Genomic DNA, 19816 nt, shown 5'->3' on the forward strand with positions numbered 1-19816 from the left:
CTTTAATTCGAGCTTTTCTTCCTAAAAATTGAACCTTTTGCTCGGTATCATAACAAATTGTTTTTTCGCCGTAAAAACAAAAAAAAAACAACAAAAAAAAAACTACTTGATGAAATTTTTTTTCGGAGAACTTCGTTCCATAACGGATACGTGCAATATAACCTTTTTTCGATAATTTCATTTTTTAATGTCTTGACTAAACTGTACAAGTACCCAAAACCTATTTTACTCTAAATAATTTGGATAAGGGAAATTGTAATACAGTACACTACACTAGTAATGTTCCTATTTACGATGCCTCCCCATGGGACAGAGTTGGACACCAGGGTCGTTTTTTAATGTGGAGAAAAGGAACAAAAATAAAAAGTGTCTCAGTCGTGAAGGATTTCTCCTCCACTGACAGAGAACAAGAAATTTAAGTGTAGCATCTGAAGAACAGATACTACACTTTTATCTTGTCCCGTCACTAGTAATGTTGCCAATTCAAGAAAGACTACTACTACGACGAGGTAAAAGGTCAGGATTATCTCCCTTTCCGATCATACTCTCTAACCCGGAAGTAAATAGAGAAAGCCGTCAACAATCAACATGGAGGTGCAAGAAGGTGAAAACGTTGCAGAATTTAAACAAAGATTCGATAATTTCGTGCATGAATTCACCAGTAAATCGCAGAACCATTGTATCGTGACCAGAGAGAAGGCCACCCGTATCTTAAGGGCGTTGAAGGATGACCCGAGCATTGATGATCTGCAGCTAAAATTCTACGTAAAACAAAAGCAGTTTCAGCTGAAGGATTTTCCACAATTCAAACTCCAAAATGTCTTGTGCGTTCCGACCTCCACTTCGAGGAAAAATTCATCGAGGGTAATATTAATAATAATCTACACATTTTATATATTTGTAAATCTTTCTTTTTTTAGATAAGGATTAGTAAGTTGGTTTATTCGGACTACTATTCTCATGTAAGTTCCACAACTTTAGGGCCACCGTAACGTAACGATTCTCAGTTCGCAAAAATTTCCCAAGTTCAAACTGATGTATCCTAAGATGTTGAAACGTTGATCGATCCGCGTAGACTCCTTGCAATGTTTATATAATTATATACATATTATGTTCTTTTGGAGAAATGTTAGTTTTTAGTTCATATTAACAATATACTTGAACTTAATCAATTATATATTTAGAAGAGTATAAATTTAAACTCTGTAAATCCTAATTTACAGAGTTTTTTTTTTTTTTTACATACAACTCACCGTTCACATTCGAAATGTCGACTTACTATGGTTTTCGAGTGTGCTGATAGCGAATATCACAGTTAAATTTGGGGCTGCTAAGTAGTTTACCAGATATGAAAACATTTGTTATCCAACGTAAAAGGCTATGTAATCCCTGGCAGCCATTTTATTTCACAATTGAGGAATTAGTAATGCGCATGCGTGTAACAACAGCAACAACAAACTTCCGAGCAGACGACACAAAAAAAAAAAAAAATCACTCTAACTTTCTTCAATCCTTTACAACTTTTACACCTCCAACTTCCTCATGTTAAGAACGGCTTTCGGAATAAACACCCCATTTGGGTGGGTGGAGGAATATTTGCCTTGTTGTCTGCTTCAGTTGCACGTATGCGCATTTACTAATAACTAATAACGTGAAAATTTACTAAAACAGTTTATTATTAAACAAGGAACACACAATGTACATTTAGAAATTCGTTGTTCTTCAGAGTTTCAAAGAATGTCTTCTCTTTAAAGGAAAGTTATTAGCAAAGTATTATTTATAAACTATGATTTTTCTGTTTAGTGCATAAAATGAAACTGCAAACTATAAGGTGAATCATAATTGCATAAAAGTTAATGAAAATGCAAAAATACATAGGTGAAAAAGGATATAATTCAGTTTTTGTAATCATGTCCATATGCATTTATTTTGATAAATTGATAAGTGCTTTTTCTTCTTGAGTTAAGGGCGAAACAGATTCATTGATTGATATAATACTTAAATGAATGATTTTCAAAGAAAACAGGTGCTGTCAAGAATTGTGCATGTCAAAATACTTAAAGCAATAAATAGTAAGATGGTCAATATCTTGAAATTTAGAATATACACTTTTGTTGTTTTTTTGTTTTTTTTTACACGGTGGTCACCACTTATCAAGGCCCGGAAGCCACTCAGGGATAAGGGTTATTGCAAGTACAGTACGTTAGTGTGGAGATTTGATGAAGTGTTTACTTAAGGGGCGGTTCATTAGGAATTTGTTAATGTTGGACTTGAAGACATCCAAGTTGTAGTCAGGTGGGAAGCAAGCAGACGGAACAGAGTTCCACAGTCGTGCAGTTCTAAGAAAGAAGCTTTGTTCATGGAATCCACGTTTTGATTTAGGCACAGATAAAGAGTGGGGGAAATTTTTCAGAGTGGATTCAGCTAGACGGTGTTTTTCATGAAAGATTGGCGAGGGGGGACCAGAGATTGGAGTTCAGATGAGCACCTGCCATGGAAATAACGATAAAACAAGGATAGGCTCGCAACGTCTCTTCTGTGGGAGAGAGGTTGCAGGGTAGAGAAAAGGGCATCCCCCACTAAGCCACAAAGTCTATTTTGTACTCTGTCAAGGCAGGATAGGCTGTTTTTAGCAGCTCCTGCCCAGATATGGCAGCAGTATTCCATCGTTGGACGTACTTGGCTTTTATATAGATAGAGAATTGCATCAGTAGTGAGATATTTTCTGGAGCGGTAGAAAGATCCAACCATCTTTTCTTGTTTATGTTATATGCTCTGTAATTACATTGAGCTTTATAAATTAAAGAATTGGTATAAATAAAAGGTGAAATATATTTGAAGAAACATATTTCCATATATATGTGTGTGTGTGTGTGTGTATGCGTATGTAATATCTTTGCATTGTATTTTCATGGTATCACCAATTACCAGAAGTGTTCCTGATTAACATTAATCAATTGATGTCAGTTGATTAAGTTTTGATTTATTTAAAGTTTTGATGATTGGTTATATATGAAACTGCAGTAAAGTGTTAAATGTTAGTACATTCTATTATTAATTATATAACTCTATCATATACAATATCAATCCTTTTAGTTATCAAAAGCTGTTGTCTTAATTTTGTTTTGTTTTTGAGGTTTGTATTTTTGTCTGTCCATGGCAATCTCCTATTATTATGTACCCCCCTCCCACATTATCAGATTGACAAACACTTCTGCATTTAAAACACCCGGCAAATTTAGGAAACCATTTTTAATATAAAGAGACGGGGTAGGATAGGTGAGTCTTTATTACCTCTTCCTTAACAGTGGACAGAACTCGCCTAAACTCAAAACAATTTGCAGGGGAGAGTACCATAGTGTAGAAATTTTTTACTTACCAGAACTTGATGTGAAAGAGTGAAATGATGGAATTCATTGTGGCAGTCGCTGAAGCAAGAAATCAGTAACTGCTTGATCGATTGACTTTATTGTTAAGGATCTAAGTTCATATAGAAGCGTTGATTTTTACGAAAATGAAACAAAATAAATTAAGGTTCATAAAAATTGCAACATCTTACAAAGTTGAAGAATTTACATAATTAAAAAATATTTACTGGCAGGCCACCTGGCATTGCTCGGTGGTAAAATACACTTAAATATATTTTCATTAATGCAGATTTTGTATTTATTATTATACTTTATAGGAGCCAATATATATTAATGATTTAAAAAGTTTTTAAAAAATTGACTTGTGCGCCACCATAGAGAATTGAAACCAAAACGTTTAACTTATGATTTAACTTTTCCTGAGCTATGAAGACATGTTTGCTGCAATGCTAAAAATTAAAACATGAACCAATAGCTATTACGTTACGCATGTATGTTTGCAATGCCGTCGGTCAATCTTCACCTGGCAAATTCCATTTTTGTAATTTTCACACTTTTGAACCGATTTTCCCTGGCTAAAACCCAAATATAAAGGTTCGCTGACATATGGTCCTTTACAGTTCTAGGAGGTCCATCCTCCCTTTTTCTCTTTGGGAATGGATTAGTTTATTGCTAATTGCCTTAGATGCCCTTACCGTAAAATGCTGATAGGGCTGCTCAGGCATAGGGCTCTTCCTCTCTAGCGCTGGCTATTTAAATACCTTGTGTCACATCAACCTGTCATGGGAGAAATTTGAATAACTTTACAAATATTAGTTACAAACTTAAAACTTTTATAAGAAACATTTATTATTGTCTTGGACAACATTGCTTGCTATTTGTTTTGAAAAAAACTCGAAAACATCTTGGCTTTTTGGTTAAAAGCAAAATGTAGTACTTGTTCTGATACTAATGCATGATAGACTCTTTCATTAGTTGGCAGTAGTAATGCTCTGCTAGTTAGTAATGACATAAATACCATGAATTTACTCCAATCCACTCTTGCAATCACACTAGCACCTGCTCCACCCTGTGCTCCGATAGTATTACCAAGATAACAAATATACAAAGTGCCTTCAATAAGTTTCCAGACATTTTTTGTATGTGCACTTTTATTGATAGTACATTTTTTGTATGGGCACTTTTATTGATAGTACATTTTTTGTATGGGCACTTTTATTGATAGTACATTTTTTGTATGGGCACTTTTATTGATAGTACATTTTTTGTATGGGCACTTTTATTGATAGTACATTTTTTGTATGGGCACTTTTATTGATAGTACATTTTTTGTATGGGCACTTTTATTGATAGTACATATTTTGTATGGGCACTTTTATTGATAGTGGACACATGAAACTGTAGTCGTCTTTCAAGTAATCTCCCTCACCTGCAATGCACTTGTACTGTTGCAACAACTTCTGGAAAGACCCATGGAAGTCCTCTTGTTTGAGCGTGTCAATGACCCTCATCACAGCCTCTTTCATCTCCTCAATTGTCTCATAACAACAACCTCTAAGGTTTTCCTTGACCTTAAGGAATAACGAAAAGTCACAGGTCTTGACAATAGGGGGGGGGGGTGAGGAACTGTCTTGATGCCCATCTTTGTCAAATAGTCTGTTACAAGGATAGAGCACCCTTGGATTAAACTCTACTCAAATCTTCTTCATTTTCAGTTCCTCATGAATAATTGTATATACGAGGAGCGTGCAATAAGTAATGCCCCTGACCCACTTCCCCTAGCAGTAGAGCAATGAAACTTGGCACAGTTATTAGTATTTCTCTACATAGGAACCACCCAGAGATATGCATTTCTGCCATTGTTTGATGCAGCTCTGGAGACCGTTTTTGTAGAACACCCCAGGTTGGTCCTCCAACCACAATGTGACTTTAGAAATCAAGGCTGCATCATCTGGGAAACGCTTTCCTTTCAAAAACAACTTCATGGCTGGGAAGAGGTGGAAGTCAGAGGGTGCAAGGTCAGGAAAGTAGGGAGAATGGAAAAGGATTTCATAACCACACGCACATGCTTCTGATCTGGCGACATGCGAGTTGTGGACCGAAGCGTTGTCCTTCAAGAGGAGGGTACCTTTGCTGATTTTGCCCCACCTTTTGATTTTGATAGCTTCCTTTAATTTCCTCAAAAGTGAAGCATAATAGGCTCCTGTAATTGTGGTACCCTTTGCCAGGAAATCTGTCATCACTACTCTGTCCTGGTCCCAGAAGACTGTGAGCATGACCTTGCCAGCGGAGGGCTGCAGCCTTGCCTTCTTTGGAGGTGGTGAGTCCAAGTGCTTCCTCTGCATTGACTGGGCTTTGGTCTTTGGATCATAGTGATTGACCCAGGTTTCATCCTGTGTGATCAGTCTTTTGAAAAACTTTGACTCATCTTCTTGGCACATCTCCAAATTCATCCTCAAGCACTCGACACATTCTCGCTTCTGGAATGGTGTGAGCAACCTGGGAATCCATCTGGCAGACACCTTATGCATATGCAAATTGTCATGAATGATAGTTTCCACAGACTGTACTAATCTTGACATCTTGGGCTATTTAGCGAATAGTAATGCGCCGATCTTCCAAAATGGCAACCTTAACTTGACGAACAGATGCCTCATCAGTGGCAGGTGGGCGACCAGGTCTGGGAGCTGTTTCCACAGACTTCCAGCCATGTTTGAATTCACGATGCCAGCGTTTTACAAGGTCATATGATGGGGCATTATCACCATAAGTTTCTTTCATTTCATCAAAAGTCTCCTGTGGTGTGCGTCCTTTCAAATACAAAAACCGGATCACTGCTCGACATTCAACAGGCTCCATTTCACACCTGACTCAGTTCAAACACCTGTAAAGCAGAAATCACAATTAGTTCAGAGCTGTAATTTGTCACATAACCCGTAGAGATATAAATCATTGCACATGCAAAATTTCAGCTAGATCAGACAACTGGAAGTGGGTCAAGGGCATTACTTATTGCACACCCCTCATACAGTTCCCACATTGACATCAAACTGTGCACTTATTGTCTCTATACACACACACAATGGTTCTTATCCATGAAATTCTTTATTTGGCCAATTAACTCTGGGGTTCTGACTTCCTTACTCCTCCCACTCCTTCCACACCTCTCATCATCCCTCATAGACCCCCTGCCCTCCTTGAATGTCATATGCTCGACTCATGTAAGATGATCCAAAAGCAATCTAAAGCATTTCATACATTTATGTGGCATTTTTTTCAAGTTTAAAACACAATTTTATTGCATATTGTTCTTTTAAAGTGTCTTCATGTCCAGATTGCATTTTTGAAATTCACCAGTTGTGACAATCAGGCTTTAGTAGGGTGCATTCCAATTCCTGCTGTAGCTGTTCACTTGAACCTCCTGAAATCATAAAAATTGGTCAGTCATCTCATAAGATGTATAGCAATAACATACTGACTTTTGAAGAATCTACAAGTTTAATTGCGTGTGCAAAAAAGTCTGGAAACTTATTGAAGGCACCTTATATTTTGTTTGCATCTGAGTTCTCATCCATCACCATTGTCTTCTTAAACGTAAACTGGTTATCCCTTCTAAATCTTCTCATAGTTCCTCTGCATTTCTTGCTTGCTTGTTTGCAAGTACCACAGAAAGGTAATGATGGTCAAGTGGTTAATGACATAAACTGACAACCTGGGTATTTCAAGTTCAAATCCAGTTTGTTCCACTTTCACTTATGTTGGGAACATTCTCATGGTCCTTCCCATAAGTACCCAATGTCTTTCTAGAAAGAATTCTGACTTGAAATTATCATGGAAACCAATGCCAACAATAGAATCTTTGGATTCATACAATATGATGATGATGCAAGTATCACAAAAAATTGAATTGCATTTACCTCCCTTTCCACAAACTGAGCAGAGGAAGTTTCTTATTTTGCGTTTTTTTTTTTCAAACACTATAACCATTTGATCATCACTTGGTAAAAGTCATTCTCAGACTTTTACTTTCTATGGCATTCTTCCAAGTCTTTATCTTAACAACTAAGCTTTTTATTGTTTGACATGCAAGTACTAAATCATCAGTATACAGCATCCTTTTTGGACAACGCTTATAAAACAAATGAAAAGCAACAGACACATTACTGAATCCTGATTAACTCCTACTTTAACGTTAAAGCTGTCACTAAATGTGCTGTTAATTCTCACTTGACTTTGAGGTGGACAACCTTCACCAACCATCCATTTGTCACTAGTTTATGCAAAGTTAACTAGACAATCTCGCTTGACAAAAGCTATCTCTAGATTTACAAAAGCAAAATACCGGTTCTTCTTATTGCATTTGTTTCTAGTGCTAATATTAGTGTTACTTTGCCCAAACATAACTAGTGCTAATATTAGTGTTACTTTGCCCAAACATAACTAGTGCTAGTATTAGTGTTACTTTGCCCAAACATAACTAGTGCTAATATTAGTGTTACTTTGCCCAAACATAACTAGTGCTAATATTAGTGTTACTTTGCCCAAACATAACTAGTGCTAATATTAGTGTTACTTTGCCCAAACATAACTAGTGCTAATATTAGTGTTACTTTGCCCAAACATAACTAGTGCTAATATTAGTGTTACTTTGCCCAAACATAACTAGTGCTAGTATTAGTGTTACTTTGCCCAAACATAACTAGTGCTAATATTAGTGTTACTTTGCCCAAACATAACTAGTGCTAATATTAGTGTTACTTTGCCCAAACATAACTAGTGCTAATATTAGTGTTACTTTGCCCAAACATAACTAGTGCTAGTATTAGTGTTACTTTGCCCAAACATAACTAGTGCTAATATTAGTGTTACTTTGCCCAAACATAAAGCCAAACTATGTTTCATCTATGCTTATCTAATTTCCCATTTGCTGCTTGACAATTTTTCAATCACTTTCAAAACTTAATCCATCAACTTTAAGCCTCTCTAATTACCTTTATCGTGTGCTCTTCTTTACTCTTGTTGCAATTCACAATTGCACAAAGTTCCCAGTTTTTCAAGTTATCATTGCAAATTGCTTTGAAAATTTACAGCAGTCTTTTTGTAACGTTGTCTACGGATCAACACACGTTGTGTGCAGTTTCAATCGCAAACTTCCCACTCTAATTCTGTAACCCTTTTATTTGCACAACATTTAAATTGATGTAACCTCCGACCTTCTTCAGGTATATCTTGTCCAACTCGGAAATCTTTTTGTCCAACTCGGAAATCTTTTTGTCCAACTCGGAAATCTTTTTGTCCAACTCGGAAGTCTTTTTGTCCAACTCGGAAGTCTTTTTGTCCAACTCGGAAATCTTTTTGTCCAACTCGGAAGTCTTTTTGTCCAACTCGGAAGTCTTTTTGTCCAACTCGGAAGTCTTTTTGTCCAACTCGGAAATCTTTTTGTCCAACTCGGAAGTCTTTTTGTCCAACTCGGAAATCTTTCTGTCCAACTCGGGAGTCTTTCTGTCCAACTCGGGAGTCTTTCTGTCCAAACGGTAACCTTTCTGTCCAACTCGGAGAATCTGTACTGGATTTTGGACGGAACCTTTTATTTAACCCACGGGGGTAGCATATTCTTGTTCCATCTAACATGATCTGATGGGCATTTAGCTTGTGGTCGGTAAATGCGTAATTTAAAAAAAAATCTTTTCCTTGAAGAAAATTGTTGCCTTGATTGTTTGTTGTATTTCCTGCTGCTGAAATAATTTCCTTCTTTTCTTCACAGGCAAACCTGGGAATGTTTGGAAAGTATCGTCGCGTTGCTCTGAAAGATGAATTTTTTAACATTATCTATGAAATTCACACACAAGAAGGCAGCAATAAACATCTGGCATACAAAAGCACCATACAAGAGGCAAGTGCCTTAATATTTGTATAACCATTAGAGAATGTTGTTGAAAATATTTAAACTATGATTTTATTACTTAATATGAAAAAAGCATGAAAAGTTTCTTTGTCATGTAGTTTATTGGTCTTATGGACACTATTGTAACAAAATTGATGAAGTTTTTTTCAAATCTTATCAGATCGATTCTGGTTATTAATAGGTTTAAGAGGAACTTGGGTTCAATTAATTGTATACAATGAATCTTTCAATGATTGTTGTTTTCGCATTAAATAACCCAAGTTGTGTTTATAAACCGTAAAATATACAAGGTTGAATGATAAATTTGTCGCCATAAAGAAAACAACAACACAATTTTATTTTGAAACTTTTATTGAAAACATCAATTCAGGTAATTTGATTATGTAGTAGAGCTGACATCTATTCAATGTAGCTGCCTCCAACCTCAATCACCGCCTTGATATGGCTCCGGAACTGGGAGCATGTTTTTTCCACAAGCGCTAACGTGAGTTCGGCGAATATGTGGTAGATGATAGCGATCAGGCTGGCTTTGGTATTGTGGGAGATTATGTTAGTGATGTTCTCAACACATGATTAAACAAAGTAGTTGAGCGGGTTCAGGTCAGAGGAGGAGGGGGGGCAGTGAGAGAAGGGTAAAACTTCTGAAGTTAAGCCAGGGTCTCTTTGGACTTGTGGGCCGGCGTGGAGTCCTGCTACCACATCCAGGGTCTGCCAGCAACCACCTGATTGCACGAGGGGATCATCACACTCTTCAACACATCCAGGTACACTTTGGTGTTGACTTTCAAGTCAACTTTGAAGATATGAGATAGCAAGATGTGGCCCTCACTTGAAACCACACCAAAGACAATAACCGTGGCTGCAAACTTTGTTTTCATTACCCTGGGCATGTCCCTGTTATTTGTGGCAGTCTAGCAATGCATTTTGAGGATGCTGGTAATGATCCTTGTCATAACTTAGAGCGGTAGAGAGCATGAGTTGTATAGCGGCGCATCTCCGATCTCGCTCGTTTAACAATGTGTCACTTTCAGACATGATAGAAGGTTTCTATCACTCTTGGGATTTATACACAATTAATAGATGGTTTACAACAAAAAAAAAGAAAACCGGCTTCCATCAAACGGAAATGGAATCATATTGTCTTTTCTAGGGCAACAATTTTATCATATCACTCTGTACAAACTAACTCAAACCACATCTAAACTGTTTTCTTTAGTTTCTGAATTTTTGAGATGAGGACTGATTATTCATATTATTTGGATTATTCAGTCTACTGCTTTCATCTTGAGTGCTATTCTCACAACGTTTCGAGCATTATAACCTCTGGCCTTCTTCAGGTGCATCTTGTTAAACTCAGGAATCTGCACAGAATTTTGAACAGATCTCTTTATTTAATTCACGGAAGTAGCATATTCTTGTTCTGTCAGCCATCACTAGGTAGAAGTCCTAAGTAATTTGCAATTTTATTCTTTCTATCACCCACACTGAGGATCGAAACTTCAAACTCCAGAAGAATGTCAATGACAACTAAAGTTTATCAAATACTTTATCCGTTAAACCAAGTTATTTTTTATAGCTGTTTTAAAAGGAAAAAGTGAGGATAACAGTGTAATAAAATTCAGTTCCATTGTAATCACACAAATCAAAGACAGAATATAAAAAATGGTATTGAATTGTTTTGAGGTGAGGATTGATTATCTGTATTATTCGGAGTCTTCAAACTACTGTTCTCATCTTGAGTGTTGTTTTTGCACAACGTTTCGGTTGATTTAACCTTCAAACTGATTGAACTTTAGTTCTTAGGCAACCCTAAAATACAATTGTAAATTTCTTAGGACTTCTACCCTGTCATGGCTGATGGAATGAGAGCATGCTACCCTCATGGATTAAATAAAGGGTTCCATTCGAAATTCTGTGCAGACTCATGAGTTCGACAAGATAACCTATAGAAGATTAGCGGTTATAACGGCTGAAACATTGTGCAAATAACACTAAAGATGAAAACAGCAGTTCGAAGAATTCAAACAATAGAAAACTGTAAAGGATTATCATATTAACAAACAAATTTCATTGTAAAGGATTATCATATTAACAAACAAATTTCATTGTAAAGGATTATCATATTAACAAACAAATTTCATTGTAAAGGATTATCATATTAACAAACAAATTTCATTGTAAAGGATTATCATATTAACAAACAAATTTCATTGTAAAGGATTATCATATTAACAAACAAATTTCATTGTAAAGGATTATCATATTAACAAACAAATTTCATTGTAAAGGATTATCATATTAACAAACAAATGATAATCATTTCAAAATTCCAATTCTAATGGTGAATAAATCTAAGTAATGAATTCCCAAACGTTAATAAATATATCCAAAAAGTGTTCTATCGCAACAGCAGATATAACAGTAAATTTAACATTAGTTTTGTTTTATAACAAAAATTAATCCACCAATGCAATGCAATGTCTATTTGACTCACATTCACACATAAATGTATGCTTTTTTCAAATTCTCATTCTAATTGTCGTTGTCTCTCACATTGGTGATTGCTAAGGCGGTAAGCATTGCATTTCAAATATAAAAAATAAAACAATTCAAACTTACAAAAGAAAGCACAAACTCTGTCACATCTTGTTTAAATTAGTTGTATTCTGTGTGTATGCGTGATATCATTGTGGAAAATGACCCTCCAAATGCTAACATGCACATCTTGGTTGTCTGTTAGTTGGTAAAACTCTCCGCATCTGCTCAGAGTAACAATCAGTTGTCAACTGTCTCAAACTGAAAACTGTCCAAAATCCACACAATATATCGACCTTAATTTATTCTATTTTGTCTTAGTCACTGTCACACCTGACTAATGGAAAACGACTACTTTCGCAATTGCCCCATCAGCTGTAAGTAGTTGATTGTTTGGGAACTGACCACCAACCATGAGGTGTCTTTTTGTGTCGAGAGTTCAAAAAGGTTTTGTTCCCCCACCCAATTACTTTTAACTAATCTTCATATACTTTTGTTCTGCTAAGGAACAATTTCCTCCCATTGTTATAACTTTTGCTTTTTATTTCTAACACATTTTTTCCGCCATTTTATGAATCACTTCCTAATACTCCAGGAAGGATAAGACATCGATAGTATTACTGTTATTACAACATGATAAATAAAAAGACTGCAAAAAGCAAAGCAAAACTGATTTTGTTTATTTATACAACTGGTTCTAATTTGATTAATTAATATATTATTAATGATTTAATATTTTATTAATGATTTAATATTTTATTAATTATTTAATATTTTATTTTGTTTCAGATTAATCGTCATCATGCGCACATTCCTCGAGCTGCTGTGTTAAACTTCACAAAAATGTGCCCCTTGTGTAGCCAGTCTCTTGAGGACATGGATTTATTATCAGCTGGGGATCTCTCTCAATCATCAAATGAAAATAATGATAGCTGTTTTCCAGATGAAAGCTCTCTTCTTGATATAAAGCCTGACATCCAGGCCCTTGAGGAAGCTGTTTCTCAGAGTCAGTATGCCAATAGTCAAAACCAAGATATATTTTCCTCTTTCAGTTCAACCTCTGGTCAACCACATGGATCATCTCTGCGATACTCTCCAGTACCACCACCCTCAGCCACACAGTGGAGTAATTCTCTTCATCGGAGAAATGTAGATAGTCCACTTCCAGAAATAATAGAAGCCAACCATTTCATGGCTGTAGGAAAGGTAAGTACTCATATATATATATATATATATATATATATATATATGTATATGTATGTAGTAGAGAATTAGAAGGCTATCACAATGCGAGGAATGAGATATAGTCGGTGTTGATGAGAGAAGACGAAAACAAGTGGTGATTTACAAATCAATAAGTACATATATGTCTATATATAGATATATTTATTCAATTGTATTAAGTACAAATGTCTTATTTGTTATGTCTGTGACAATATCCATTATATTTTGGGAAAACAAATCCCCCTTTTCAAATGGTGGGTGTGACAGATCAATTCAAAGCATGCCACATGATTTTTTTTTTTTAATTTAAAAATTTTTTTCCCATTTGTTTTTGTCTTCTCTCATCAACACCGACTATATCTCATTCCCCGCATTGTGATAGCCTTCTAAATCTCTACTACATACCTATCCCGCACAATGCTTCTAGCAAACTGCATATCAATTCTATATATATATATATACACACATGTGTATATGCATATGTACTTATTTAGAACTAGCTGTATTTATCTTGTGTTGCTTGAGAGTCATTTTATTTTCATGTTATTTTGGCAGGAAGAAAAAAAAGAAATAGTTATTTTAGAATATAAAGTAAGGGATCAATTTTACATATGAATTTTACACAAAATGACATATTTTCAGATAATTCTATCATTTTAGGGCAGTTAATCCAGTTTTTTATTTTGCTATGGGAGATAAATTCTATGCATTTTTGGGGTAGGTTTATTAAGAGTTAACAGTTATTTTTGGGTGTTGTTTGCTACTTTAATTAAGGGTTAGTAATAGGGTTAAAGAAGGTTCTTGGGACTTATCACTCAGACCTAGGATTAGTGGTATTTTTCCTTTTGATACCTTTTTAGCGTAACCCTTCTCTTATCCAGAAAATTTATCTAGATTTCCAATGTCTTTGAGAAAATTATGTATAAATATGGTGCAGCTATGATTAGAATTTCAATCATCAGTTTGAAATCACCATCTTGCTCAGCACGTAACTAAGAGAGAGTGCAGATGCCTCATTAATATTCACACTTTTTTCACCATTCTCACACATGAGACAATAAATATATAGCCAGTTTCCCTCTCCTTGCATTCATTATATAATCAGCAAATTCTCTGTTGGCCTGTTTACTGATTTGGAATATGTGGCTATTAGTTATTTATTGTTAAATTTAAGAGTTTACAAAAAATCAATTAAAAGTTCTTATGTAATTTTTTTTTATTTTAAATTATTCAAACTACTGTTCTTTTGCTGATGTAATCTCTGATCTTTAAGTTTCTTTTGTTAAACTCTTACTAGAATTTTCCACAAGAATCATGGATTAATGGATAAAGTACTAGATAAAACTTAGCTGTAAGTGATACTCTTGTTGAAGTTGATGATTAAATCCTCAGTACGAGCGATACTCATAATACAATTGTGACTTACTTAAGACTTCTACTCGGTCATGACTCCTGGAATAAGAGTATTCAATAAAAGGTTTCATTCCAAATTTTATGTAGATTCCCAAGTTTGTCTGAAAAAATCCAGAGTTTGACAAGTTACACCTGAAGATGTGAAAAAAACCCCATTCCAGATGAGAATAGTCATCTGACTAATCAAAATATCACAAATTATCGATCATTATTTCAAAAGGTCAGAAACATAATTTCTTATGTTCCTATTTACTTGCCTCCCCACGAGGGCACAGTTAGACATAAGGTCAGTTTTTAATGTGAGGAAAATCCAGCTCCTTGCAAAAGGTGCTCTGGATAGGAACAAAAATTAAAATTGTCTCAGTTATGAAGGATTTCTCCTCCACTGATTGAGAAAAAGTGAAGTGTAGCATCAGAACAGATACTACACTGTGATCTTATCCCAAAGGTTATTATTCATTAAGAAAATATATGAAATAAAAATAGTACAATACCTCCCAGGCAACATTGTGTAGCTACAGGTAGTTTGAATAAAAATGTGTCATTCCATCTCTAATCATTGATTTTAAACAAAATCCATCTATCACTCTTTCTGAAAAATTTCCCTAATATTATTGCTATACCAAGCTTATGAAAAATATTCAAAATATTTTTATAATAAACTTTGGTAAGGATTATCGGTACTTGTTTACACTAACTCATTTTAGGTGAAAACATTATGCACTTATCTGTGATGGCAAAATTAGTATCAATTGCAAAAATTACAAAAAAATGATCAAATAGAAAAATAATTATAAGTAAAAATAGAATTTATTGAATGAGTTTTATTGTATGTTTTAATGTGGGGGAGTTCTGCAACCAATTCAGTATGACAAACAAGGGAAATGACCCTAAACTTAAATTAAGGGTCTGCTATCCTTAAACACTATATCTGGGAACCTAATTGTGGCTAATTTTTTATTTAAAAATACTTATAGCACATCATCTACTGTATCAAGTTTCATATTTTTTTTCAGAATTTATACTAATTTCACCATGACCGGTAAGTACATAATAATGTTTTCACATGTTGGTTTAAAAGATCACCAGTGTCAACAAGCTTTGGATTATCTGTTATCTTTCTGAGAGGGTTACCCATCAGGCAGTTGAGGATTAGAGATCAAATGATCCAAATGCATTTTGGTAATCCTTGTTTTTATTTTTTAGGTGAGCATTATTGATATTCAAGAACTGCTGAGCCTTTCAACCCCTCCAAGGCGTTATACCTGCCTCGTCCACTACGTTGATGTCTGGTCCAAATACAGTGTCCTTTGGCCACTAAGACTGAAGGATATCGATGAACTGGCCTTTGGGATTGCAAAAAATGTATTTGCCTATTTTGGCTCCCCAAAACAGATTATCTATGATGCAGATTTTGATGAAGCCCAGCAGCTGGAGGAATCTCTCAAAAAATGGTCAAACCAAGTGAAAGTGACTATTGGTTTGCAGGAACCCTTAGCTTCATCAGGTCCGGTCCATTGGAAGATAGTTGAGAAACTAAAGGAACTTCTAGTTGAATCTTGGGAAGTGAAGTTGTCTAAATTACAGTGTAAGTTCTAAAGTTTAGTTATAGCAACAAAAACAAGGGTTATAGTCAGCCAACATACTTGCTAATTTCCAACATAGTGCTACCAGGGCAAATCAGTTCCTTCACTTTTATTGTTCTTCAGTAAAAATGAAATGTAATAAGTCCTCAGATGTATCTCTCCATCGTACAGTATATCGATACTCTATGGCTGACTGGGATAGCTTCCGTACATTTATATCAGATTTACCTCTGCGTTCCATGTTCAAAAAGGATATGTCCTCTAAAGTATCAGACCTGACGGAATGGTTAATTGTAGGTATGGACCGTTTCATACCCTCAAAAAAGTTCTAGCAAAAACCTAATAGCCAGCTGTGGTTCTCTCCAGAATGTGCTGCTGCCATTGAGCACAAAAATCACCTTTTCCATTGCTTCTAACATAATAGAGGACTACCAGCAACTACTGTAAAAAAATAATAAAGAATGCGAGAAAGTTATATGCTCAGTCCGTTAAGTCCAAAGTAGCTTAGCAGCGGCTTGGTTCCCACCAGTTTTGGCAAATAGCAAACAGAATCCTAAACAGAAGTATGTGCTCTATCCCAACTATCATCAATGAACCTGAGGTAATCTCGTCAGCATCAGACAAAGCCAAACTCTTTGCCAAGAACTTTGTAGCTAATTCTACCCTTTGCAACCAAGGCCGCCAACCCCCAATATTTCCTCCTGTATCAGAAAACACGCTATGTGATATACAAATATCTGTACGTGATGTTACCAAGCTAATTAAAAACCTTGATTCCAGTAAAGCAACCGGCCGTGACGGTATTCCAATTATAGTACTCAAAAAAATTTCAACCAGAACTAGCGTCCATACTTACAAAACTGTTTAAGCATTGTCTTAAGGAGAATTCCTTCCCATTACCCTTTACTTAGGCCAATAAGTCTCCTGTGCATCATGAGTAAGTTGCTGGAATCTGTGTTATATAGAGAAGTAATCAACCATCTCAGCAAAAATAACCTTAGTGATGCGCAATATGTTTCCGTTCTGCTAGATCTACAGCAAATGTACTTACAGTTATATCTCATAGGATTAGCAAATCTCTCGACAAAGGTTACCTTTCTAGGGCAATTGCTCTTGACATATCAAAGGCCTTTGATAGAGTATGGCATAAAGGTTTACTTCACAAGATCTCCAGCTACAGTAAAGCTGGAAATGTCTTCTCAATTATGAAATCATTTCTCTCTGATAGGTTCATAAGAGTAGTGGTTGATGGGCAAAAATCAGAAGCTCAAATTATTAATGCTGGAGTCCCTCAGGGGTCCATCCTGGGCCCAACTCTCTTCCTGATCTACATTAATGATCTTCCAAATCACATCCTTACATCATTCGTAGACATTTATGCTGATGATACTACTATCAATGGTAACACATCTTAGACGGTAAACGACCAAGTTCTCTCCGATTCTCTCTCCTCTGATCTTGAGCAAGTGGTACAATGGGGAAAGAGGTGGCTTGTTACTTTTAATGTATCTAAAACCAAGCTTTTATCTTTACATCATCAACGCTCTGATCCCCTCTGGCGTCTTGAGGAGGCCTCATGTTTTGACAAGTTTCTAGGCTTGACCTTTACTCCTGATCTGAAATGGAACACATACATTAAATCCGTTGCTAAGGCCGCTGGAAAAATGGTAGGATCCTTCTATAGATCCAGTAGATATCTCACTGCTGATGCAATTCTCTATATATATAAGAGCCAGGTACATCCAAGGATGGAGTACTGTTACCACATCTGGGCAGGATCTGCTAGAAAGGACTTATCCTGCCTTGATAGAGTTCAAAATAGACTTTGTAACCTCGTAGAGGATGTCCTTTTCTCTTCCCTGCCACCTCTTTCTCACAAAAGAGATGTTGCGAGTTTGTTTTTGCTTTATCGTTATTTTCATGGCAAGTGCTCGACTGAGCTCCAGTCTGTGGTCCCCTCTCGCCAAACTTTCACAAGAAACACCCATCTAGCAGAAAACACTATCAATAATTTCCCCCACTCTTTATCTGTGCCTAAACCTAAATTCTATGAACAAAACTTCTTTCTTAGAACTGCACGCCTATGGAATTGTCTTCCGTTTTCCTGCTTTCCAGCTGACTACAATATTGCTGTCTTCAATCTAATGTAAACAAGTTTTTGATGAGCCGTTCCATATAAGTTAACAAATTTACCGAATTTCCATTATAAACGATTACTATATTGTCCAATTGTCTATTGCACACTCTTTATCCCTTATCCTCGAGTGCCCTCTTGGCCTTGATAAGTGGTGATGCCTATAAACCCAGAAAACATTATTGACAAATATACAATAAAAATTAACAAAATTATACTGATAAAAATAACACAATTAGTTTATACTAGCAGTTCAGCCTAACTTTGCTCGGGCCCTATGCACTGTTCATAACTTTATGTGCATATGTGTATATATATATATATATATGTATTAAAAAGTTTGACTCATATCCAGGTAACCTACATCTAAAATTTCAAATGTTTAGACTCCAAATTGACAAAGAAGTTTGGTAGAGACTGCAAAGGTCAACTCTTTAAACTTTGATCTTTTGGCAGCCAAATTTTTGCCCAAAAACTGATTAAATGTCTGAATACTCTTTATATAAAATTTCAAATGTTTAGACCCAAAATTGGCTGAGAGGTGAAATTTTTTTTAACTTTGACCCCGATTTTGACCCCTTAACATTTATTGTTTTTGGCTCAAGTTAAAATGTTTGATCCATGTCCAAGGAACCCACATCTCAAATTTTAAGTATATAGACCCAAAATTAACAGAGGAGTTTGGTAGAATTTTCAAAACTCATATCATTGAACTGTGACCTCTTGTCAGTCAAATTTCTGTCTGAAAACCGATTAAAAAGATTTTACCGAAATCTCAATACCCCTTGTGTCAAATCTCGAGTCTGTAGACTGAAAATTTACAGAGTAGTTTGGTAGGGAAATGTACACACACAGACAGACAATTTCACTTTTATAGATATATAGATTTGGACTTTTAATAACAAAATTAAAAAATAAGTTTTATTTTATTTGAAATTTTATAAAAAGTATATGTTTATATAATTATAAAAATAAAACCTTTTTTTTTTAATTTTAAAAATCGAAGGTTTTTATTTGAATTTATATAATAAATATATGTTTATGAAAATAAAAAAGAAGATTGTTAAACTGTAATAAAAAAGACTACATGCACATATATATATATAGATATAGGGATAAGAAAAAAACAAAGTAATTGATTTACTTTGTCACTACTTCCGCCAGTTAGGAAGTATGTTAGCTGACTATAACTAAAACAAATTTTTAAACTTGACATTTTTTCATTATTTTTGATAGTAAAATATCCTGCATCAGTGGAAGTTTCTTTTTTTCTTAAATTAATAATTTAAAAAATCCAGGTAAAAAACAAATTGATGATTCTTAATAAAATATTTGCATCTTAAACATAGTCTTAAAGACATTTTGTTTGTTTGGTAATTGTCTGTATTTTTGAGATGAGGTGTTTTCATTGATTGAGATTGTCGGACTGACTTCCTCATCTTGGTTGTTATTGTCACAACGTTTCGGACGTTTTGCCCTCCGGCCTTCGTCAAGTGTTTTGTATCGAACTGGGGTTGGGTTCGAGACTCCTAACAAATGGTTCCCCAGTTTGATACAAAACACCTGACGAAGGCCGGAGGGCAAAACGGCCGAAACATTTTGTTTGTTTGTTCAGAATTTTAGTTATAGTTTTATAACAGTTGTATTCAAT

At 35.3% G+C, this 19816-nt stretch overlaps 1 protein-coding gene across 3 annotated transcripts in view; it reads left to right on the forward strand.

Annotated features, from left to right (window-relative positions):
• Nucleotides 1-552: 552 nt before the first annotated feature.
• LOC145288087 (uncharacterized) overlaps nt 553-19816 on the forward strand; it is an 82141-nt gene continuing 62877 nt past the window's right edge. For all 3 annotated transcript variants that reach the window (XM_080136142.1, XM_080136141.1, XM_080136143.1), the window contains exons 1-4: nt 553-864; nt 9133-9261; nt 12598-13014; nt 15652-16033. In XM_080136142.1, the coding sequence (XP_079992268.1) occupies nt 589-864; nt 9133-9261; nt 12598-13014; nt 15652-16033 (1204 nt within the window). In that variant the 5' untranslated portion in view covers nt 553-588. The remainder of the gene's footprint in view (nt 865-9132; nt 9262-12597; nt 13015-15651; nt 16034-19816) is intronic.

This window comes from Euprymna scolopes, chromosome 11 (genome assembly GCF_053919585.1).
Source record: "Euprymna scolopes isolate OS-2025 chromosome 11, ASM5391958v1, whole genome shotgun sequence".
Taxonomy (NCBI): domain Eukaryota; kingdom Metazoa; phylum Mollusca; class Cephalopoda; order Sepiida; family Sepiolidae; genus Euprymna; species Euprymna scolopes.